Below are 25947 nucleotides of genomic sequence, written 5' to 3' on the forward strand. Positions count from 1 at the left end.
ACAACCAAAGGTTTTAAACAGCACCACTGTCATCTGGAACACAGTGATCAAATCCACTCCAGCTGCATCGCCAAACATGCCTTTTTATTTGTTTGCTCGATATTTGATTTTTATATAACAGCCTTTTGGTTTCATAACTTGGAGCTATACTTTGAAGTCATTGATATCAGTCTTACTTCTCATAGGTGTGTCTTGTTGGGTTGAAACACGTAATATGACGCTATTTTAATTAAGCCAAAAATACTGCTATTACAGTGAAACCCCGATTTTACGTTACCCGAATCTACGTTTTCACAGCATTTTACGTTTTGTTCACCGGGTCCCTGTTTTTCCGTATAAGAATAATGCTAGTTTTCCCAGATCTTAAGTTTGTTGTTAGTGGAATTTTCCCGTATTTTACGTTTTTCATGGAAAGAAGAAAAAAAAAAATGCTAATCCGCGTTATATAAAGCTAGCTACGAAAACAAATATGCATTCCACAGACTCTTGTCTTCTGTCAGGTAAAAGTATTTCAATCCAGGAAGATGCTGTATTCACTTTAGTTTCAATGACTAAACGAGTTGACGTATGCATGACATGACTTCTTATTAGGTTAATTCAATAATAATAGTGCCTTGGCGTAAGCAAGGTAACACTCCAATTTTTTTTTACTCTAAGTGTTTTACGAACTGAAGCAAAAAAAACGTTTTATACAGATTAATTTTCCCAATATTGGATATTTTAATGGGATTCAATGGTTAACTCTCTAAATATCGCCAATAGCGGCTAAAATAAAACCAGATTTAAAATTAAAAAAAAAAAAAAAAAACGCCAAACTTGGCGACCAAAAGCTTGACGATATGTCGCCAAGTGTTTGCCAAATTATAACACCACTTGAGTTTGCAATGAAATTAACAATGATCCCCTCCCCCCCAAAAAAGTGTAAACGACCCCCTTTTGTCCACTATTACGGACTATTTTTCACCTAAGCGCCAGGAATCGCAACAAAAAAATTGTGAAAATGGTCTTAAAACGGTACGTATAATAATGTTCTTGTTATGAAATATAGATGTTGTACTTTTTGAAATATAGATGTTATACTTTTTGAAATATATATAAATGTTAAAACTCTACTTTTAGTTTTTTCTTTTTGATTTTACTTTCTATGTATTTCCCGTATTTTAGGTTTTTCCGTATTTGATGGTTTTTTAAAACCAGTCCCTTGAGTAACGTAAAATAGTGGTTTCACTTCATTTGACATATTTTTTAGCGTTATAAAGGTCAATTTTTATGATATCCCGCTATGGTTTTGAATGGAGTTTTTTGGATTGGATCATCAATGATCATAAATCTTGGTCAATAGTCGCGTTTTTTTGTGAGGTTTTAGGTAGATACAACCAAACAAAACAAGCAACAGGTTATAAGTTTGGGGTCAATGTTTCAAAAACAGTTTCCTTAGGGAAAAAGGAACATTAAGCATTAATAAGAAGAAAAGGTACATAGAGGTAAGTTTGAGTTATTCTGCACCAACATAGTTTTGTCTTAAAATAGACTAGGAAGCGAGAAAAAATTCCATTGTTTTTTATTACACCAATTGCCGTTGCTATTCGATTAAATAAAATACATAGAATATTGCTTAGTGTGAACTGAGCTCAATAAGAATAAGCTTATCTTGATCTTTTAAACTGCGCACACCATAATCATTTGTCACCTAAATCATCTAAGAAGTGAAACCAAAAAAAAAAAAAACAAAAAACCCGAAGTTGTTATAATTTTCATTCTTTTCTTGCTGCAGTAATTAATAAATAAACTACTTAATAATTAATTAATAAATAAAAACTTAAAGTGTTTTGAAACCATTAAAATGTAACATTCTCTCATGATATGAATAAATAACATGAAGGGATCAGAACAATTTTTTTCATCTCTACTCAACATATACTGTTACACATGATGTAATGAATGATATGTTACAGATGGGAATATGCAAAACATACTAAAAGGACGTGTATCAAATGTTCGCAATGCAAGTATTAAAAAGCATATGAATCAATGATGTAAGACGATACTAGTTTTGAGATCAAAGTGTATTACAATATTTTGTATGACAATTAGCAAAATGTAAAACACAGTTGTTTAGAAAACTCGCTTTTCCAACCGAAGAAATAGAAAAGATGTTCTTTCAAACATGCTCGAAACGTTTTTGAATGATTTCACCCTTAAATGCGAAAGTCATATTGTATTTTATTCCGTATTTTTTTTATTGCGTGTGATTCAGCAAAAATATATCAATTTCATGGCGCTCTCTACAGAATAAGCTTGTTGTAAAACCTAATAAAACGTTACTTTAAAATAGATTAAATATACTTTTGTTAATTCAACCACCCCGCCCTTTAAAAGAGCTGTTTGATATGTGAATTAAGAAAAACAATATTTTATGTGTATAGTTCATCAAAACTTCTATTTATGTGAACATTGACAAAAAAGTCAGTACAATATAGAACACATGAATCGTTTCCAATTTGTTTTCTTGAAATTGAATTATTTTTTTTTAATGTCTATATTCTTGAAAATTTCAACTTTGCATTCATTTTGTTTTGTTTTCAGTTAAGTGCTTTCTGAAGCAATCGTATAGGTTCAACGTTATTAAACTTGAAATCTTATCATTAATTAAGCATTACTACTATTTTTCATTCATTAAATTTGTCTATTCGGAGAGTAAGTGATAAGTTAGCCTTACTATTCAATATATTGCTCCAATTTTCACTTTATCGTTAAAGAGCAAAGTTGGTAAACCTATAAGAAAAACCACAAGAAATTTCAAAAAGTAATCGCAAAATCAACGTTAAAAATACTACCTGTAATCTACTACATGTTATCTGAATAAAAACTTTTTTTATGTGGACTTCGATGATCGGTCAAATTTTTATGCGGACCGTTGTCGGTTCCACCGAACTAGTGAATGAGTTTCTTTGTTCTAGAAAACTTTTTAAGTACCAGAAAATTTAATATTTTTTATGAAATCTTCATTAAAGTGTTGAAATTCATTGATTAAAAGTGAGGTTTTAGTTTCTTTCAATTTTCTCTGTTTTAGATTGCTGGCTCATATTATGTTTAAAAAGGAGTAGAAATAATAATAGAGTAATTTAGGTAATATTCAATATTCAAAATTATCTTTTAAAAGACCACCATTTCTATTTCTTGACTTTTTAATCAAGTTGGTATGAAAAAGCTCCTAAAAACATTTTAACTCTTGGTGCGTTAAAAAAATACTAAAATGTTCTGAGCTCCATTTAGGCATTTCATTGTTAATGCCGTGCAAACTTGAGCACTATCTGGAAGTTCCTCGAAGAGACGTGGAAGAGTGTCAGCAAACGTGGAACAGTAGTAAAAAGTTTTCCTTTCAAAGGACAAAAACAAACATCACACCGTAGTCATATTCCATGACTGAGTACGCGGGGTATTTGCGTCTCTAGAAATACTCCTTAAAGGTGCTTCTGACTTTGGTTTGACGTCACAATGTACAACTGTCTCCAGGGAATCGGTGTGTTGCAAGAAGCAAGATGTTTTCAAGCTGCAACTATCATCAAAGTTGTCCGCTGAACTGAACGCTTCTGTGTAAGAGGATAAACCACCTCCGTTGCCGATAACATCTGCTTTCACAGTCTGAGGTGATTCGAATGTTGAAGAAGCGGAGAAGCTGGAGGGAAATTGGCTACAAGTCCCAATCTCGCTTTTTGGAATGTTACCATGCTGGTCGGAATCTAGAAGGAGGGTCCTTTTGGAACACGCCGGACCTTCATGCTTCCCAAGGGTTCTAGGAGACCCGTACATGATATGAGGGTGGTTCGCGTATCTCCATTGCATCTTGGGGTATCCATCGCCTCTCTCCAGTGGGTCACAAAAAGCATCTCCTTCCTGGACCATGTGGTGCGGACTGCCATTGGATACGCCGGGATGCTGGTACGGTTTGAAAATGGGGGTGTGCGCGTCCTCCATCATAGATTCGGGTTGTTGGAAATGACGTTGGCCTAGAAGTTCTACAGAGGCTTCTCCTCGGGAGTTTAAGGTATCCGACAAAGAAGCTTTCTCAATTTGGGAATACATTCGTTTTATGCGTTCCGCTCTTTTTTCAGCATCGATGTGCATCTTTCTGGAGTAAGGATCATCTACTATCTCTGGCTTTAGAAAACCTGAAAGAGAAAACAAAATGTGAAGATATGTAACATATTACACAAATCTGCGGTCACAAAAAAAGTAAGGAACAGCATATAGAGAGCAAAGAAATTTATTTTGCAAGGAATAAAGGTGCTAAGAATGTCATTGATACAATTTCTTCTGAGAATAGCAATGAAATAAAATAGAGAAAAAGCCATAATCAAGCTGAATAGGAGGAAATCAGGTTTGAAAGGTTCATTTCATTTTGTGTCTAAGTACTCTGAAGTTGAAACCAAAACAGTACAAAAACATAGCAAATTTTGTACAGTTCAAAGCTCAGAGCACAGTCAAAAAGAAATTTCAAATAAAAATAATTTAGCTCCGTTCTTTATATAACTAAAATTACAACTTTTCCGTTCCATGAAAAGCAACTAAAGAAACAATTAAAAATGAAATGTTATAAAAACAAAGAAAATTTACTGAAATTCAAGGTCAGAGCGAACCCTGAAGATGAAAACGCATAGTAAAAATATTTAAACTCTTTCGTTCTGAATGCTACTGTAAAATCGCAATAGAATGCACGAAAACTCGAAGTTTTAGAGGACATTTCATATAGTGATAAGCACCAGAGGCAATTAACAAAAACTAGTTATTATTTAAAAAAAATTTGAAATTTTTTTATGGGAATAGTAGATGAAGCAAAATTTTTAAGTTTTGAACATTTTATTATTTGTTACATGCATAAACGATCTTTAGAAGTTTGGAAGACTGTATGCTATTACAAAAAATGATTGATAAAGCATTTACTTTTAAATGAGTCCGTTCTGCTCCGAATTTCGGAGTCCTAAAAAGAAAAGAAAAACACGAATTATTTCTTTAAATTATGCTATTTAGTTTTACATTAATTTTTAAATGCATTAATTAGTACGTAAGTGAAAATAAGAGCATTTCTTTAAAAATAAGATATAAGCAGAACATACTTCTTGCTCATTAGCTTGGTCATGCTTTTCTTGAATGCAACACCGTAGAAAATGCTGCAAAAGCAATAGCTGTGTTATAAGCTTTAGGTTTTTGGTTAGTGTAAAGGATACATGAAATCAGTACCTCAGATCCAGACTAACGTAAGTCATATTATTATTACTTTGCAGGAGAGCAAAAAAACCTTCGCCTGGTGCATACAAAGGGCAAGGCTCGCGCTCTTAAATGTTGATAAATAACTATGAAGACTTAAAAAAAATAGAATCACGTTGGAATGCCTCGATGCGGAATAAGATTCTACATATAAAGCAGTAATAAACTGAAAATTGCCATTTTTGGAATTAGGGAAAGGTGGTCCAAAGCGGGTAGGTTTTTGAAGAACGTTCAAAAATTGTACTTTTTGGATTTTTTTTCGCAACAATTTCGGTTTTATTTCCTGGCAGGGTTATTGAACTCCAAAATAAAAAGTGATTTTTGTATTATTTCAAACCGAATATTTGTTTATTATCAAATTTTACAAACATTTGAAAAACCCGCTTTGCCCTACCATCAGGGAGCTCAAAGTGAGTAATTGTGGTTTTGTTATTTGCCAATCAAATATACAGTTGTAAATGATTAAAATAGTTGACTAGCTACCTGCCATTATCAAAAAAAAAAAAAAAAAAAACATGTTAAAAACATATTAAAACTACATAAAAAATGTAAAACAGTTGTACTTATACAATTTAAAGTCAACACATTTGTTTATAAAATATAGAAATAACTGATTAAATTAATAGACTAATTAATTCCCATACTAAAAAATATTTTTTTAAAGTTATACTTATCCTATTGAATCAGAAAATCTAAGTCAGGACATGAGTCAAGAAGTTATAAATAAATATATGATTAATTCCTATACCCGCTTTGCTCGACCCCGCTTTCCCCCAGGCACGTTTATTACTTCAATAATTATAACCATAAATTTAAAAAAGAAACAAACGAAATGACTATCGTAGTTTGTAGGTGGATGATGTCAGAATAACGTAATGTTACTGACAATAAAAAAAAAAAAGCTGGTCCTTGACTAATCACAAGTTACAAAACTTCATTTTTTAAAAAAAGAAATGTATCCTTTTTTTTTTTTTTTTTAAAGCCTGGTCGCGCCATGCCGCTTCCCTACTGCTTCGCTGGGACTGATAAAAACTTGGGGATGTTCATGTAAACATGACATACGTATGCATCGCCGCTTACACATCATCTGGGGGGGGGGAGGGGCATACGAAAGCCTACCCGCTTTAGGCTACCCGCCGCTACATTAGTCTGACTCTGAGGTACAGAAATTATTAAAGGAAATGTATCGCAAGTTATGCGTTGGCAGCGATTAGTACTGTAGGAAGAATTGTTAACAGCGCTTGCAATGTAAATAAGGTTATTGCAAGTATCTTCATCAGAATAACATGTAATATAGGGTAGACCAGAGCACGTTTACGCGAATTATTTTCAATGAGTTTGCTAACTTTTATGTTTTAACTTAGGAAATTTTAGACGTTGCGATTTTATGAAGCAGTTAATGGAGTGAAAATTGGTATATTTAGTTATTGCTCATCTTGTGTTTTTAACCGTTAAAAAAATTAATTTTAAGTTCAAATCGGTTGCGTAAACTTGCCTCAGACACGGGGCACGTTTACGCATATTTGTTTTGACACCTAACGTAGCTCTGTTAGTGTTTTGAACACAATGTCTTACCATCGCTAAAATAAAGCACATTTTTTACAGACTAAATAAAGTATAAAGTTGAAGCAGAATGAACATGAAGACAGGACTATATGATTGTAAGCTATAAGATACGAATGTGTAATTGAATTAAAAATGAAATGGTGATTTTCAAAACTAAATAGCCGGAAAATACTAAAAATGTTTGAGACAGTTTGGAGCCAAAAAAGTGTCTGGGGCACGTTTAAGTTAGACACAGCAAGAACGATCCTAAAGGTGATTCGACGTTCAACGGGTAAACTTGCCCCGTCGCCAAGTTTTGATTTATTTTTAACGTGCAAAAAAAAAAAAAAAAAGGGACGTTTCAGTTCATACAAATACAATTCTCAAAAAAGGATAAAATTCTGCTAATGTTTATATATTTCTTTTCTCTATCCTAAGTATTTTTTATTCACAATAAGAGCTTTAAAACATTCAACACAAAATTTACTCAACTTGGTAAAAAACAGATTATCCTTTCTGCATGCTAGACCGAAGCTCGACTGATGCTCAAAAACTTATGCGAATATGTGCTAGAGAGCAGCACCAATCTGTTATGACTGTTGGCTCTCCAGTTATAATTTGCTTTGAAAAAAGGGCACTGCGTAAACGTGCCCCGGTGTACCCTACTATGTATTTATTGGTGTTTGAATAAACACGGTAAAAATCTGCAAAAAGTTTGCACAGACGTATTTAGTAGAGGGCACAAATTTTTTCTTCAGTACAAGATTTTAAATAAAAAAAAGGTACTGTAAAGTTACTCTATCCTCACACCGTCTCAATTTCTTGCACTAAAGATAGGGTGTTCTATTTGAAAGACAGGAGCATGAATTTTGCCTTATTTATTGTCTTTATAGATTGTACCATATTTACTTTAGATACAATAAAGACTTAGTCATTAATAATACTTTCATGTTTGTCTATGTTAAACATTGCATGTTATTAGTGATGTTATTAGTTGCAGAAATAGGTTCATATTACTACAACTAACATGGGTGCAATATTATGCAAGATAATAGTTCAATGATGTTAGTATTTAAAGAAAATTATTGCATTAGTACATATATCATGCTACAGATAAAATGGAAGATTAAAATTAATTTTAAAATGTACAATAATAATAAATTACGAGAAAGTAGAATACTAATTTCACTTTTGAGGAAAAAGGAACATGGGTTAAGTATTATAACAACATTTTAGGTCGCTTGTAGATTTATGATTAACATAGGTGGTAATGGTTCGTGATATGCAAATACAGTAAGAGGACTCTGAATATCTAAATTACTCAAAAGCATGTAACTTAATAGACTACATAATGAAAATGTAAAAATTACAAATTAACATAAGGGGTGATTGTAGGGAAAAAAATCTTACCACTTTCTGTCAGGTAATTCTGGTAGCTTTTTTTGATGTTTTTAGAAAAATACGTGAAAAAAACTCAGTACCTTAGTGCTAAGCATTACAGTTATATCGGAGCAGAAATACAGGGTCTCTGAACAGCCCTTGACACAGTTATAAAATTCATAGAATAGCAACAAATTTTTGTATCAATATGCGGATTGTGCCATAATACCTCATAGGTCAAAGAATTTATGACATCGCAAAAAAAAGGAAAAAAAAAAAAACTATGAGCAATAAACATTGAACACTGTATCGTCACACCAATATTTTTTCTCACGTTGAAGATAAAGCCGTCAATATAAATTAACCTTTAACTACACTTTTTATATTTCTTCTTTTTTTTAAATTCTTGAACCTCTAAAGTATTATGGCGCAAACCGCATGTTGATACAACAATTAGTTACTTTTCTACGAATTTTAAAAATGTGCTAAGGATTTTTCGGATGCCCTGCATTTTTATATTTTTCTTTAATGTTAGTTGACAAACTTCTTTTTTAAGCTACGTAAAATAGGTGTTAAATAAAACTGACTGCTATATAATAATATGACTGCAATTATAATAAGTCATTGTAATAAAATTTAACTCGCATTTATGATTGAAAGTAACACATAAACCACACAGTGTTTATACATAGCAAGTTAAATGCATTTTATAGTTTCAGAAAGCTAATTGAAGGATTTTCTTTCTATAAGAATAATAACATAGCTTACCCTTTCACTACAGAATGTGTAGCTGAGAAACACAACTAGACCCTGTAAATACAAAAGTTTATTACTTCTTTGAATTCACTTTGATTACTGGTTTTCTTTTTAGTAAATTTTAGAGCGATAAGTAAGAAATTTTCTAGACAGAGTTTCAACGATATTTTGAATTTTTCGATAAAAAAAAAAGATATTAGTCTTTTACAAAAACGGAGTTTTAATTTTGACAATATACTGTATAATATTAGTAAAAAAAATGAATTGCTTATGAATGATTCCCTTAAATAGATAAATCAAAAATCATCCCTTCACTTTTTTTTTGCATTTTCTATGTCGAGACTCATTTTCAGTAAAGTTTTCTTTTTCGCTCAGGATTTATACAGTTGCTCCCAAAAGTCTTCGTACACCTTGAAATTTTGTAGTAAAACCAAAATAACGCAAAACTGAATTCGAATATGAAGTCCATTTTTTTTTCACATCATTCCTATGCCATTCTGAATAAAACCCAGCAGTTTTTTTTTCAAAATATTGCCATATTTTACTTTTGAAATTTGTCAAAAAACGAAGAGACAGAGAAAAAATTCGCCACAAAAGTCATCGTACACTGAAATATTTTCGAATAAACTCATGATTAAAATTATCATATGGGGTTTTTTTTTATTGTTTTTGCATTGTTATGACACTGTAAAGTCATTTGCCTTTAATTTTTTGTTTATTTATTCTCTAATATTCTGCTTATTATTTTTAAATGGCAGGTATGCGTAGAAAACAACAAACACGATTCGAAATTTGATTTTTTTTTCATTTCAGTAGACATAAATTGGTTTAAAATGTCTCTAAATTAGTTAATACCATACTAATACCATTCTATAGTGAAGTGCTTGATAAAATGATTTAAAGTCTAGAATCAGATCGAAAACAAGGGAAGAAAAGGTCAACTGGCAAACTTAACAAAGCGTGATCGGAGATTTACAGTTAAAAAAATTATGAAAAATACACATTTGAGTGCTGAAAAAGTGTCTGCAGAATTGAATGAAACATTTTATGTTTAATTTTGAACTAAAATTGTTCGCCAAGTTCTCGGATTAGTTGGATTAAAAGGGACCTATTCACGCAGAAATTTTCTTGTTCGTACGAAAAACAGTCAGCTTTCTCTAAGTGTCGTAAAATAAATGATAAATAAGTTCAAAACGTTTTAGAACAACGTCTTACTTATAGATGGAAATAAATTCAATATTTTGGGTTAAATTGTTGTATATCTGTCAATAGAAGAAAAAATGAGGAATTTAATCTTAAGAAATAAGTTGGATTAGTTAATCAGGTCGGTGAAGGTGTTCTTGTGTGAGGGTGCATAACTACATCAAGACTTGGAAATTTAGAATTTTTAGAAGAAATAATAAATCATTCTGTTCATTTAAATATTTTAAAAAACAATTTTAAACTATTAGCCCAAATTTGGTAATCGGAAATAACTTTTTTTTTTAATCGATATAACGGTAAGAAGTACACGTTTGCGTTTGGTGCCTCAAAAATTGAAATTAAACTTAGAAATATCTCCTCAATCGCCAGATTTAAACTTAATGGAACATATTTGGAGATATCTGAGGGCTAGATTACGAAAATACACATTGAAACGAAAAGCGAACTAGAAACAGTAAGACTCGAAGAGCGGCTGAACACTTACTCAGAAATTGCATTAAAGAAAAGAAAGAAAAAACAATGAAATCTATTCCCAGACGTTTAAAAGCTGTTGTTGATACTGCATGATGTTCTACTAAATAATAACTTTGTAAAAAGTTAGATTATTTACCAATTTTTTGACATTTTTTTAAAAGTGTACAAAGACTTTTGTGAGATAAAATTTCCAGAAATTTTTGATTTTTTAAAAATTATGTTTTAATGTTTTATTAAAAATTTTCATGTAGGTTTATTAAAAATAGATCTTATAATAAAATAATTATTCCGAAATATTAATTCTAACCAATGGATAATGGCCAATTTCATTGAAAGTCGTAGGTGTACGAACACTTTTGGGAGCCACTGTATATGCTTCAAACTCCTCAGAGGCCGTTAAGTTAAATGCTTCGAAACTGTTCAAAATCGGCCAAAATTTGTTCACTTTAAAAATATTTATTAAACTTATGTGTCTAACGAAGGTGTTGTCATGGAAAAGTTTTCTTAGAACGCTTTGTTGGAAGTATTCCTTCTTAAGTTATTAAGGGTGGCGAACAGCAAGATGATAAACTTTTAGTTTTTTAGTACAATAATTTAACTCTTTTGATTTTGTTTTGTTTTGGTGGAGAGGGGGGATTTCAGCTTGATTTCTATGGCATATTAAGGATTCTCTCCTGTTCATTGTTTCATTTACTTTTTTGGGGGAAGTAGATTGAAAAAGCTTGCAGCTCCGAAAATATTGTAAATTACTGATATATAGTTGCATATTTTAATTTGGATAAGGAAAAAAAGCAAAAGATGTCATAATGTATCATAAATGTACTTACCACCATCACGGATGAAAATGCGAAAATGTATTCATATATTTTGTGTCGAAAATTTACATACAAAATACTGGCCATCGACATAAATAAGAGCGTAGTGGTTAGCAAAAGTGATCGATGAAGTAGTTTTATCCTGCGAAAATAAAAAGAAATAAATACTAGTTATTAAACCATTGTAATCATTATGTGTCGAAGTAAAAACAATTATAATAATAAAACTGCGGATTTTTCTGAACGAATGTTTTACACAAGTAATACAGGGTGTCCGAAAAGTCGTTGACACATTTAAAAAATCATAGAAAAGCAATAAACTGTCGTATGTTTATGCAGTTTGCCCCATAATACTTTGCAAGTTCAAGAGTTTTTTTTAAATAACAACATACTTTTTGATTTAGGGTACAGTTATTTCTTTATTACTATAATTAAATTTTTAATAACCTTTAATGAAACTCATTTTGTCACTCTCCTAGTGCTTACTGCTTGTCAATCTCTTGGTGTGTGAAAATATGACCCCTTGTTTAGAGGGTTGTAGCGTAGTATAAGTGGGTTCCCTCTAATTTACCCTCAATATTCCATACAAAGAGAAAGTATAATTGTTTTTTTAGAATTTTTTTAAGCATTTTTATTTAAAAAAAATTGTTATTGGAAAAGTCAGGTTTTTCGAGAATTACCCACATGAGATAAACAAAATTGCTTAGGTTTTAAAAATTAATCAATTTTTTCGGTGTTACCAAAATCATGCATTTCTTTTCGAAACCTTTTTGTTGAGACCGATTCATTCATTGACTTAATTTCATTTCTCAAATTGAAGTTTTTTTAAGTTGAAAACCTAAAAATGAATATTATTTTCTCTCTTCTAAGCTGCTTTGTATACTTATAACCCATTTATACTTTGCTCAAGCAAGGTGTAGAACAATAATAAAAAATAAATAAATAAATATATAAATGCACAATATCAGAAGATACTAACTTTAACTATCTTTTAAATCTGCTTCAAAAACTAAGTGGGATAAAACGTGGTTAGTAACGAAGTCTTAGTATTTCATTCCAAAATTCAGACCAGAATCGTATGTATTCTCTTTTAATTTGAGCTTCCACTTTCAACTCCGAATGATCAACAAAAACAGATTTTCCTTGATTTGAAAATTTAAGTAACATATTTCGTTAACGCCGACTTACCTGCTATTACCAACTCGTACTTTTTTACTTTGTAAAAAATCTGCAACTTTTCCATGGCTTTTCACTTCCGTCTTAACTATAAGGAACAATAAAACCTGGAACTGCAAAGAAATCAAATGTTATGTACACAGGAATGAAGTCTAGAAAAACATCTATACCTATTTCTATGATATTAAAACGGTTGCTCATACTCTAAACTTTTATTTATAAGTACTAATATTTGCTCAAAATGTTAAGAAAACAGACACACACACACGCCGCAAGCACAAATGAATTGTTTAATGTCACATGTTTTCGCAACCAAAGATTGCGGCTAAGTTTTGAATTATTGTTTTTTATTTTTGGAGGCTTTTTTTTAATGTTCGACTTTTTTGCTCTGTAGTTGATTACTCAAGATTTTCAAAGATATAATTTTGCACAAATTGCACTCCATCTTGTCAGTTTTTATTTTACTAAACATAATTAAAGAAAAAAAAAGTCGTTATATATCAAAAGTATACTATAATTAAGTGAAATCTCGTTACAGCGAAATTCAAGGGACTACATATTTTGTTTGTTGTAACAGGAATTACAACGAAAGAAATTCAAGCAATGCAATGACAATAAAACCCGGCTGAAAATGTATTTCATTGTGTTTTTCGTTATAACGAGATAAAGCATTTATCGAAAAAATATTATTATTTTACGGTAAGAAATGTACGCATTGTTAAAATTAAATGAAATATTCTATCAAAAAACTGGTATGGTAAAAAAAGAAAACCTGCTTATAAGCAGGCGAGATGAAAATGGAAAACACACTCAAAACGTATTTATTTAAATAATTTTGTTTTCTTTACAGTAAAATAAAAATGACCTAATTACACCGTCCCGACATGATATTGCTTCATCTAAGGTTCACTTGCCTCATAAAGCAATGGTTCACGTGAACCGCTATCTAACAATCACAAAGCGAAAAAAAACACTGCCCAGAAAAAGCTAAGGGACAAGTAGTTCAGTGCTCAGTTGATGTGACTCGTTATCCTCCAATCAAATTAAAAAACAATCCTGATTGCTCAGAAATTATAGATAACTATTAATTCTTGTGTTGTATGGAAGTTAGAAGTAAAAGTAAGTTTTACTTTGGGATTCAATTAATTTCAGTAAAACTTTTTTTAAAAATTAATTATATTTTAATAACATCGAGCGTTAGACCATTATATTGCATTTGGGGAAAAAAACCCTTGACCGGATGCCATTTTGGTTCAAAGTAGATGAATATAAAATAAAACATAACAAAGTCTTGAATTTGATCACTATGTAAGCAACGAAGTAGTTTTATACAGAGTTACATTCTAGAGAAATTAAAACTTTAATTTAAAAAATGCTAATGATCATATTGAAATAGTTAATGTACTTAATTAGAACTTACCATAGTGAGAATTAATATAGATGATGTATAAGCATAAAAGAAATTAGAACCAAGTGTTAACCACCATCTGCAAGGAAAAATTCCTATTAGTAATAATATTTTATATTAATTGGCACAAATTGAAGCAAACTATTTTCAAAATCGCATCCATTAGTAAAATATCCTTACATTGTATAATTAAACTCAAATGAGTTTGAAATCAAGTGTAAGTATGGGAAAAATTCTTCTGTAAGCAATTAAATACGCTGTTTTGTATTTGCATTTAATGTTTTACTACTGCTAATTAAGTTTTCGTGATGTAGTTTAAATAATTTTACAAATTAAAATTTGTTTTTATAATGTGAGAGGAATTCCTATTTATTATTTTAATAGTTTTCAATTGAAACTGATAAATGTTTCGTTTTCGAGAGAAAACCTACTTGAGACAATTTGTATGTGAAAATAGGATAATGAATAACGAGTTGAAATAATTATGAGCTAACTATTTTAAAAATATGGTATGAATTTGTTTTATGTGCATTAAAAAGAATGAACTGGTATCCGAAATAAGGAAATCATATTAATAACGACACTTAATTAAACTGTTAAAACTAATAACTATTTAATTAAAATTAAAAATAAATCAGTTTCACCTTTTTTGGATTCTATAGGAATTTACTCCAATGGTAACTATGTGACTGCGAAGAGCATAATCATAAAAAAAATGAAAGTCCGAAAAATCTTTTTTTTTTTAATGTCAGTATCATCAGTAGTATAAATACGAGGGTCAGTCAGTAAAATAACGAGGCAGGGGTTTAAAACGCACTCCTCTACTTCATCGTCCGAATGAAATCCCCGAAATTGTCCCCGAGGTGCCTTCTTGAGTTCCCCAAAGATCTGGGATTTCATGGGGATAGATCTGCATTATAAGGGGAGTGGTTCAAGACTTCCCACTTAAATTTCTACAAAAGTTCCTTTTTTTGCGTTGGCTGTGTGTGGTCTAGCGTTATCATGCAACAGAATGACAGCACGTGAAAGGTTACTGGAACCACACACAGTCAATGCAAAAAAGGAACTTTTGCTTAAATGTAAGAGAGAAGTTTTGAACCCCCCCCCCCCCTTATAGTCCAACACACATGAGTATAGTATACCTCATATGATCCCTATTCTTTGAGGAACTCAAGAAGGCGCTTCAGGGACAACGATTTAATTCGGACGATGAAGTAAAGGAGTGCGTGCGTAGTTGGTTTTGGCAGCAGCCAAAACACTTTTATGAGCACGGAATTATGCGACTAATTTCCCAGAGGGATAAGTGTTTAAACAGTTTCGGTCAGAATTTTTGAAGAAAGCCGTATAAAATCTGTTTTATAGCCTCTGCTTCGTTATTTATTGACTGCCACTAATAGTTGGGATCTGCTTTTGTGTGAGCGATGGTAAATTTAATGTATTTATACCAACACTAATTTGTATAAGTTGGAAACAGTTTGCATCAATAGTTTGTTAACAAATTAGTTAGGGCGAAAAGTTAGTTTCTACTTAGCCTGTTTTGTGAAATTAGTCATAGTAATAACGACAAAAGAAATTACTGAAACAAAAACATTGTTTACTGCATATATTAGATAATTATTACTGTAAACCAAGCCGTTTGCACTTACCCTGTAAACAAAAAGTTCAACTCAAACTTTTTCGTTGAGCAAAGTCTTCAATTACTCAAGTGTTTTTTCCGACAAGGTTTCCTCAATAAGAGCGTTTATTTTATCAGTTGAAGTCTTTGTCTAGAATGTTTTGTTAAAAACTGTAATTTAAGCCTAATGAGCTATAAAAATACTAATTATGTTCTTAACGATTCAAAACTATCAACACTTATGTCAAAAAATAGTAAAATAAATTCTCAGATATTTCAATTTTGTTTTAAAAAAAACCATAATTATTTTAAGGATGTGAAAATAAAAAAAAAAAAAAAAACACCATTCTTACCCTTCAAGAACATATCCTTCTAAACTTTGCGCTGCTAAGGTCGCACCAACTATTATCACAGGAATCGCTATGAAGGACAAATACTTAACTTATTACAAGTGTTTTATAATTTCATCTAAAATTAAATAATTTCAGTGACTTTATTTAAAAAAGTATGATATGAAAATTTTGAGATCTACTTAAAACGAAGCAATGAACTACGTTAAAGTATTTACTAATATTTACACATGATTTGCGTATCTTTTCAAACGACTAAAAAAATATTACCCTTAGACTGCTGGCAATTTATAACGGCAATTACTTCGAAAGTTAATTATTGTAAAAAACAAACCTTACAGTGAACTAACTTTTATGAATGATATTTTTCTTCAACGAAATTTATTATCTCTATGCATTGTCTTCTAATACGTTTATTGTTTTGATGTTGAAAATTTCTGCATGATATTTCGTTGTAAATGCTGTAATATCTTCAACATGTCTTGTGTAATATCTATCGATAATTGGAACAAACCTGCTTCACATAAACATTATTTACTGCGATTAATCGTCAATATCGATTTATGTGCTGCTTCTAAAAAAAAAAAAATTGCTTGTTTTCACTCCGGGGGAAAAAAAAGAGCGATATTTTTCAAAGAATTAAAAATAACATAACGCTTTCAAACACACCTGACACAGTTTAATATTATCTCTCTAATTTAAATAGCTTTAACTCTTTAATTATTAATTTATTAGTGCGTTGATATCATATAAAACGTGCATCATAACACACAGCCTTAAAAACGATGAAGTAACATTACATTTTTCTGTGACATTTCTTCTTGAAGGTTTTACATAGATAAAATTGAAACCGGTGTTGTAAAGTTTCTATTTGACGTAAATTGTACATAATTAAATGCTACAAGGCCTTTAAAAAAAGAAACAGATATAGTGATACCAGAACGTCAAAAGAGCAAATTATGTAGCAAAAACTAACATTCGTAAGCAAATTTGTACTTAGATGGAAATATGTACTTACCCCATCCGAGAGCAGCTATTTTCACAAAGGAATACTGAACATTTTTTAGTTCAACACTTTCAATGTATACCGCAAGTGTTAGGCACAATTGTAAAGAAAAGGCAGTCAGTAGAAAAAATTGAATCAAGGATACAGTGTAGGAAAAAAACTCCTGAAATGATACAAATATCATTAGCATGCGTGAATATTTAGTTGCTATATATTATACATTTGTTATTACAGTCAATTATTTAGAACTAGTTGACCCGTGCGAAGCTTTCGCTTTAGACAGTGATACTTCAAAATCCCGATTTTTTAAGGGGCATTTTCCGAAAAATGGCCAGAGTATGAGTTGCTGATGGATGTGAAAAATCTTTGAAGTAATTAATGCCTTACATTATTCATTCCTAAAGCTTAAAGGAATCACCCGCGAAATAATAAAATATATTATTCGTGATACTGTGATCTATGATGCTAAAATAAACGTAATATTTTCTGATTTTAATGTAACATTACAACTGTGGTGCAAAATCCTGCAATGTGTCTGTACATTCTTAAAAATTTAAATTTAAATTCAACCCAGAACGAAAAGTCATTCAAAACCGACACTTTTTTCGGACCATTGAGGATCGGACCCATGATTTTTGCGATATTTGTAAACCAACCATCGCTAACCGACTGATCAAATTAGGCCTCCCTCACAAGCTGTTACACAATAAAGCAATGCTTAATAAAAACAAATTAAATGAAACTTTCCGAAAATATACCGCATTGTAAAATGTTTAATTTTCGCCGAAAACGGGGGAAAATATCTTTAAAATGATGCCTTACTAATGAAGTTTGGTGAATCGTTAGGGATGCTATGGCGTCCCCCCTCCCCCCCAAAAAACCTTAAAGCAATAATATGTGTGCTAATAGTTTTAGGCATTACAAGATTTACACGTTAATTTGGTTTTGACAAGGAATATACGCATAATTCTTATCTGCACTTGATTTTCCTAATATTGAAGCATTTAATTAATCCCATTCTGCTTTGTAAAGGCATTTTTTTAAAGAAACTTTTGCTCTAAGTTAAAAGAAAATGGCATACTAAGTTGGCTTTGCCGATCATAAATTTTAAAGTGTTACATAATGGGATTTCAAACTAAGATTTGCTCGCATCAAAGATGTAGGCTTAAAAAAAATAATAATAATGACACAGTATTGTTTGCCGATTGAAAATATTTTACAGATATTTTTTTTGTAACCATTAACAACCTAAAAAAGCTAAGTAATAATGAATTGTTTCTTATCAAAATATAGCTGCGAGGAAAAGGAAAATGTAGGTGTGTGCTGCTGCAGTTGAATAAATAAACAGTAAAGGAAAATGGATTAAAATTCATCATTTGGTTGTTTAGAGCGTTTCGTAAGGAAGAACCGTGTGTGAGAGAGATGGAAATCACTTGAATATCGGGAAATGTTTCTTAAAGTTATATAACAGACCAAAATGCGTAGAAGATTTTAATTCTTTCGCATTAATTTAATCCGTTCCAATTGACTTTGAAACTATAAACGCATTTATCTTTGGTAAAAAAAGAGATATTTCGATAAATGACAAAAGCAGAGAGAGAGTTTGAAAATTTGTTCTGTTGTCTAAAATAGGGGATTTATGTGAAAATTTCGCTAAAAACTGATATATATATATATATATATATATATATATGAAACAAAATCTGATTAAAAAAAGGATATCTGTTAAAATAAATTGACCAAAGTATACATACATACGCACGTACCCAAAGCTGCCGCGAAAAAATGCATTATAATTAAGCCGGGAATGTTAAAAATGAATATTTGAGGTTGCTCACGAAGATTGTGTAAAAGTCGTAGTTAGTTCTTAGTTAATGTTAGTAGACCTTAGGCGTTCTATTAGGATGTGTCGATCAAAATATTCTTAATTCATTATCTCATTTATTTAAAGTCACAAAAAAACAACAACAACATTCTTTAAGTTTTTAAGTATCTGATAGGTCATCCAAAGGAATTAAAATTATCTGCCATCTTTATTTCCCTCTCTTCCTACTCGAACCCCTTAGTTGTGATGACGTAAAACTTCTTTTAATGAAATGTTTTTAATAATTCAAAAAAGGGACAACCGCGTACCTCCAACTTTTTCTACTATATTACAACGATTTATAGAAGTCGTCTCTTCAAATTTCACATTTTTAGTCAACATCCTAAACCAAACTGAAAAATAAAGCTTAAGTTCCTCACATTACCTCCCCTACCCCCCTTCAATTGTGCCTTCAGCTAATTTTGAACAATTTTCTAACTGCGTCATTAAGGGCGTCGGTCACAAACAAATTAATAATAGCTGAAACACTTAAATCTTACCTCTGAAATTGGGTTGACTAGACCACAGAAAAACAATCCAAAAGCTCCAAGTAAGGCAACACAGATTTGTATTTTTAGAGCAACAATCGCTCCTCGGACTTTTCTGAAAAATTCAAAACCCAACATGAAGTTAAATTCAAAGGAAACATTTAACACTTGTTAATAAAAATGAATATGTTACTAAAATAAATATGTTCGAAAAAGAAAAATTTACCTCCACAAGGACAAGAGCATGGAAATTGTAATAAGCACTAAAAAGGCACAGATGGCAACACCTGATCCGGCTACAACGTCAAAACTCACTTCAGCGTGAATTTCTTCCTGTAAAAATAAGGAAGCATTTTTGATAATAAAAACTATGCATTTTTCACACTTAACACTAATCATAAGACTAAAATCTGAACTAAAAACACAATTTCTGCGATAAATCTTCGCTTTTAATATTTTATCGGAGCAGTTCTCAGTAAAAGGATCTTATCTAAGACGTAGTCACACACATTAGAAGTGTCAATGAACATTCCGCGGCACGAGTTAAGTCATAAAACTTGCTTTACTAAAAAAACTAACGATTCCTGGTTAAAAAGTTGATCATCCTCGATGTCTAGAGAATCAGAAAATGTAGGTTCATTTGAGTGGGCGTAATGCATCTTAAAAATATCGTTAAAAACTAACAATATGCAAACAAAATAAATAAAAATAAAAAAATAAAAAAATAATAAAAATAAAAATAAATAAATGTTGAAATTTTAAAAAATGGAAAGAAGGGTTTTCAATGTTGGAATTGTTTGTCTTCCAGTCTGTCTGTCGCGCTTTAAATCACATTTGTGTGAACTGTCCGATTCGAACTTTTCTTTTGTTCGAAAGAACTCGGCAAGGAAACCTTATTTCCACATTTAACTTTTTGATTAGAGCAATGTTTCATTTAATTTTCAATAGTTAAAAAAAAAAAATTGAAGCACACAACACATATGTAAAAAACGTTTTTTTTTTTGCTATTTTAAGAGTATTTTCGGAACAATTAAAATTTCATTAACAATAACGCCCACAGGGGAGTTTCAAACATTTTTTAAAGAAACTAAAAGGAACTAAAAATTTTTCATTGTTTAAAGATTCTGCTACTGTTTTTATTCGTTTGATTTTTTTCACTACTCTATTTCATCAGAATTTTTTTAAGTGAAAGGCTAGTTTTGTGTTTATATAAATAATCTTTTAATGTTGAAAAAGTTGATTCGACATAATTTGCAATCTTAGCTTATTATGGAAATATTGATCACTTCCTAGTAAGCTGTTGTGAGTAGAGAAAGTAAGCTCTTTAAGGTTTGGACGGAACTTATTATCAAAAAACCCTTTTGCCGAACAAAAGATGTTTTTATAAAAATAAATTCACCACATACTTAATTTTTCATTACTTACCGGCAGGGCATAGTGTGTAAGCAGCAAAGCATACGTTCCTAACTTGTGACATTGGCAGACACTGTTGTTTCCCACATTCCAGACTAGATAACAGCCATTTGTATTGAACTCTATTGTTCTGGAAACAAAAAAAAGTGTGGTAATTTATACTGTAATGATACAGTTTGTCTATTGCCAATATATTGCTATTAGCCAATAACACGAGTCAACAGCAAAAATGCAACCTGCTCAAAAATAGCTATTTCCGAAGTATATTGCTTCGCTAAACAAGAAAATCACCATATAAAGTTGAGATTAGTTCTAGTTTTCAAGATAAAGAGCAAATAGGATAGCGAATTTTCACTGATGCTCTTTTTTCCTGGCAGAAAGACCCCCCCCCCCCATCATGGGATTGACTATCTCTTAAATTTCGACCCCAGGTTGGGATAAAAAATCTCACTTCATGAAAACCGAAATGAACTTCAAGAAATTTAAACTCTGGGAAAAGAAATGTCCAAAATCAGCCTCTAGTAGATCCACCCATGCTCATTCTCCATGAGAATAATGAGGAACTTCGTGAAAGTTGTGAATAAAGACAATTTTCCAATACCTTAGAGGGAAATTTCGAAGATATCAGTATATTAAAGCAAAGATTAATGATAGAATTTTAAACGGCCTTTTAAATACGCGCAGTTATAAAAAAATCAGTGTTTTGAAAAAAAAAATTGAGGGGAGAAAGAAACATCCAAGAAGCCTTCAAGGATATTATTAAAAATATTTCTAAGTAGCAGGGAGGAAGATAACTTACAAAAGTTGGTCAAACAATCCCTATGGAAGTTCGTTAACTTTTGATGAATGATATGCCTCTGAAACTCTATTTTGTTCATTTCTTCCAGAAAATTTTGTTTAAAAACTAAAGTTATGAGCTGTGAGCAAAAGGAAAGTTTTCACCAAGATATTTTTACAATGGAACTCAGATATCGGGGTCATTGAGCTGAGTTAATGCTCACCAAATGCTGCTGAACTATTACAAGACATCGCCCTTGTTTGACGTACGAAAAGTAGTCGAAAATGAAGCGTTAACAGCAAAAGCCAAAAACAACATTTGCTTTCCAAAAATTAAGCATTGTTTAATAAAACAGGACCTATTTAATAACATTTATTGCACAGGATTTTTTTTCTCCTTTTTAACATTACCTTGAAATCAATGTGTGGTGGTTGTGCACCTTTCTCCTGTGGGCTTTTACGTACCTTGAAAACAAGAGCTAATAAAAAAAATCCACTACCATATTCGTTTTTCTCGCCCTAAAATTAGTAGGAATTGACTGTTTAAAACCAGGATGCAGACAAAAAGTTCTTTTTTGTTGACTAGTGTAATTAATCAATTTTACCTTTACTTATTTAACTTATGATGAAATTTAAAAGGAAGATATTTTTAAAAAATGAATTACCCGCGGCTGAAATCTGCCATGGCACACGATATGTTCCATCCAACGTTTTTATCCTGTAATAGAAAAACAGCATAAGTACTTTTGTTTTACCCAACTTTTACTGTTGTTTGGGGATTACCTAATTTCAGAATTTTTTCGCGTATTATTATTATTAACTAGCTGACTCATGCGAAGCATCCGTGCATTTTGTAAGTATGCATAACAGTACGAAAAGCGTTAGAGCGTATTTACATAGTTACTACAACTTTCAAAATACAATGCGCGTTTTAATGCGATTAAAATAAATTTAAGTACACTTCAGACATTTTCTCATACCCCTGTAATATTACTGGTTGTAGTATTTACCAAAGAAATGCAACCAGTAAGCAAAAAGCATTATTTATTAGCAAGATTGAAAAATGAAGCATAATTTTATGTTTAAGGCCATTTTTTTATACACAAAGTATAACGTTTAATACCAGAAATTGATTTAAGTTCAAATTTAAATAAAAATTTAATGAAACGTTTTCTAATTCTTTGAAACAATTGCATTAGTTTACAAAAGGTTTAACAAAAATCAACCTCTTATTTTTAAGAATATTAATATAAATTCTTCACGTTATTGAAAAACAAGTAAACTAATTAATAAAATTAAACAGAAGTTTTTCAGATATGTAAACGTGCTTCTTCCTTAAATCTTTTTTCCACTGTCAACACTTCGTGGAGCGAAAATATCTTTTTTTCTTAAATAAAAGGTTAACGAACCGTAACTTGCATGTATTCAACACTCCTCAGCTGTTAATTGTAATCAAAAATAGATTTTACCTTTTTTAGAAGATTTTGAAATTGAATTTATTCAGAGTTTTAAAACATAATTTGCCCACGCTGCATCTTTTCGAGTAGATAAATACTAGTTACATTTCCTCATTTTCGCAACTTAGTTTTTACCCTTTTTTCGTATCAATGGATTTAAACGTAATTTAATATTAATACAGCCCTCACTTGCACACATTTTAGTTTTTACCCGTTATGTTTCAACCGTTTTTCCAATTGTCTTATTGGAAGTTGGATGATAGTCGATATTGTCCGTATTGTAAACCACTCGAGTGAGTCAACGGTATTGTCTTTAACTGCAAATTCCTGAGATTGAATTCAAAGACAATGCTCACAGATTATAATAATAAATATTGATTAATTACGCTGTTGCCAGTTCGATTGCTTCGTGTTCATTGTTGTTAAATCAGGAAAAGATTACTGTAATTCAGAGACATTAACACATCAATGAGTGCTAAGTATGAGCTTAAGGTAAGCAAATTTCCAAGTGTTCACATTATATAGGCATTTGAGCACAATTCTGCTTCTATCATCAGTACAATTGAGAGGCTATTTGTTTGAACGCAACATCATCATCACAGAAATTAGCCTGACCCAAGTGGTTAATTAAATATGAAATTGAATCAAAACGTGTTTATAATTAGAGTCAATGGTTTAGCTAAGTGATAACAACTCATACGAAAACTCAAGTCCCAAATTATTTTAAACAGATGATTTATATTAAAATATATTTTGGTCAGTTAAAATTAAATTATGAGCTTAATATGTGTACAATTTTACACACTTAAAGTTTTGTAATTAATTACATTGCAATATTAAAAAAATAAAGACAATTGTTAACACATCTGGTTTCAGACCTGAATTATTGCAAATTAGAATATTTAGATCAATTGTAAAAAAATAAATCGTTTTAGTAGTATTCTGTCGATTAGTAAAATGTAATTTTAATGAAGTTACCACGATATGTTCATTTTTCCGTTACATATGAAACGTGCTGCCCTTTTCTACTTTATTTTGATTGAATATTTTTAATATCAGAAATAATGTAATTTTTGTGAATCTTTTAACCCGTTTATAATCAAAAATTGTTTCAGTTTTAAAATTTCACTCTTGTTTGTGTAAAGTTTATTAATCTTAGACTTTTTAAAAAAAGTTCGTTTATTTCTTTATCAGAATGTTACAAAATATTGTCTTACTCTGAAACAATCTTCTTAACGCCTCATTAGTTTCATTGATAAACGCCTGTCTAGTTAAATCTGAAAACTAAATTCAGTTGCAATATTTTTCAAATCTCTACGTATCTGTATCTTAATCTGTACTCTTGTATACAAGAATTTCTCGAGTCGCTTTTCGTTTAGGCAGTTTTTACATTATGCTTCTCAAAATGCAATGATTGGATTTTACTGCGGTTAGCAGCCAACTTAATTTCGCTGAAAGGTCACCTTCTAAGCTTATTAAGCAATACTAGCGATTTTTAACTGAAGTTTAAACGTCAGAAATTGATTTTAAACATTCTTTATGAAATGAAATCTTGAATACATAATACTCGATGTTGTTGTTGTGAATGAAAATGTTGTTGTCCAGAAAACAAAAGGCTCTAAGATAGGGGTAGGAGTACAATATTGGCCTTGGTCAATAGATGGCAGCACCATATCTCTAAATCTGTACAATACAGAGTCCATTATGAAAGTAATGAGCATTTACTGGCAAAATTTGTTTATTGATCGTAATTTGTACAGATGTTCAATATTCTTCAAAATACATTCCTCCTACATCAATACACTTGCGGAGACGTGTTAGCCACGCCTGAAAGGCACCCTGAAACTCGTTGAAGGGAATGCCTCTCAGGAACGTTGTAACATGGTGTTGGATGTTTTCCACGGTTTCCCAATGTTTTCCTTTCATCTTTCTCTTGAGTCGCGGAAACAAAAAGAAGTCACATGGAGCTAAGTCGGGACTGTAAGGGGGTGAAGGATCGCCGGGGTGTTGCTTCGGGCCAGGAAATTGGTAATGATGAAGGCTTTGCGACTTGAAATGCAATCGTCCTTGAAGGCTTCTTGAAACATCTGGAATGTTTCGGTTGCATTTTTTCCAAGCCTCACGCAAAGTTTTACGGCGTTTCGTTGTTTAAGCGAACGCTCCATCGTGTCATGTTACAAAAGTTGAAAACACACTTCAAGCAGAGGCACGTATCTCCTCTCACACTGATCGAAATCAACTGACGACCGGGTACATTGAAAGGGCATGTCCCCCACCACATTTTCCAGCCAGTTTTACCGTGCTGCCATCTATCGTCGCGTCACAATAACATTATGCTCATTACTTTCATAATGGACCCTGTATAAGCATTCTGATGGGGAGAGAAGCGTATATATGAAACCATACTTACACTGGTGGTGTAATTGAAGCTCGTAAGGAATATTCTGATGCTGATGTTATCGTTCCCAAGATCTCCTCTTACTTGGACACCCACTAAACTAGAGATGAGTTGATACTCAACATCAGCTACCCTAGTCAGATAAATATTTTGAGTGACAGCTTCAAAAACATTTACTTTCACATTCATACATTTTTAGAACGTTTTAAATCTTACCTTTATAAGTGTAAAAATATACAGTCAGTTGATAAAAATTTTAAAACTTATAAATTTACTGTTTATGAAAAATTAAGGGATCATTTTCCGACAGCATCATCTGGGGTATTTATTTTAAATGAAAGTGTTTAAAACACTGTTTAATTAATTTACATGCAATTGTTTGAACTCCACGATTATTTCCCTTCAAATTATAGTTGATTTCAATCACAGACATACCAAGAAATTAAATGTATGAAATGCCAAATGTTTTAAATGTTACAATAGTAATCTAGATCATAGAATTGTTTTCAGAACAATAAAACCCAATTAAGTTGTATAAAATCAAGTACTCGTTC

At 31.3% G+C, this 25947-nt stretch overlaps 1 protein-coding gene across 1 annotated transcript in view; it reads right to left on the minus strand.

Annotated features, from left to right (window-relative positions):
* Window positions 1–1888: 1888 nt before the first annotated feature.
* LOC129217735 (uncharacterized) overlaps window positions 1889–25947 on the minus strand; it is a 169891-nt gene continuing 145832 nt past the window's right edge. Inside the window, exons 17-30 of the mRNA XM_054852075.1 lie at window positions 25406–25526; window positions 22204–22256; window positions 20774–20891; window positions 19575–19681; window positions 19361–19463; window positions 17009–17159; window positions 15994–16060; window positions 14038–14104; window positions 12630–12730; window positions 11454–11583; window positions 8962–9003; window positions 5118–5171; window positions 4945–4981; window positions 1889–4172 (exon numbers count right to left, since the gene is read on the minus strand). Of these exons, the coding sequence (XP_054708050.1) occupies window positions 3403–4172; window positions 4945–4981; window positions 5118–5171; window positions 8962–9003; window positions 11454–11583; window positions 12630–12730; window positions 14038–14104; window positions 15994–16060; window positions 17009–17159; window positions 19361–19463; window positions 19575–19681; window positions 20774–20891; window positions 22204–22256; window positions 25406–25526 (1921 nt within the window). The 3' untranslated portion in view covers window positions 1889–3402. The remainder of the gene's footprint in view (window positions 4173–4944; window positions 4982–5117; window positions 5172–8961; window positions 9004–11453; window positions 11584–12629; window positions 12731–14037; window positions 14105–15993; window positions 16061–17008; window positions 17160–19360; window positions 19464–19574; window positions 19682–20773; window positions 20892–22203; window positions 22257–25405; window positions 25527–25947) is intronic.

This window comes from Uloborus diversus, chromosome 1, assembly GCF_026930045.1.
Source record: "Uloborus diversus isolate 005 chromosome 1, Udiv.v.3.1, whole genome shotgun sequence".
In the NCBI taxonomy this organism is placed as follows: domain Eukaryota; kingdom Metazoa; phylum Arthropoda; class Arachnida; order Araneae; family Uloboridae; genus Uloborus; species Uloborus diversus.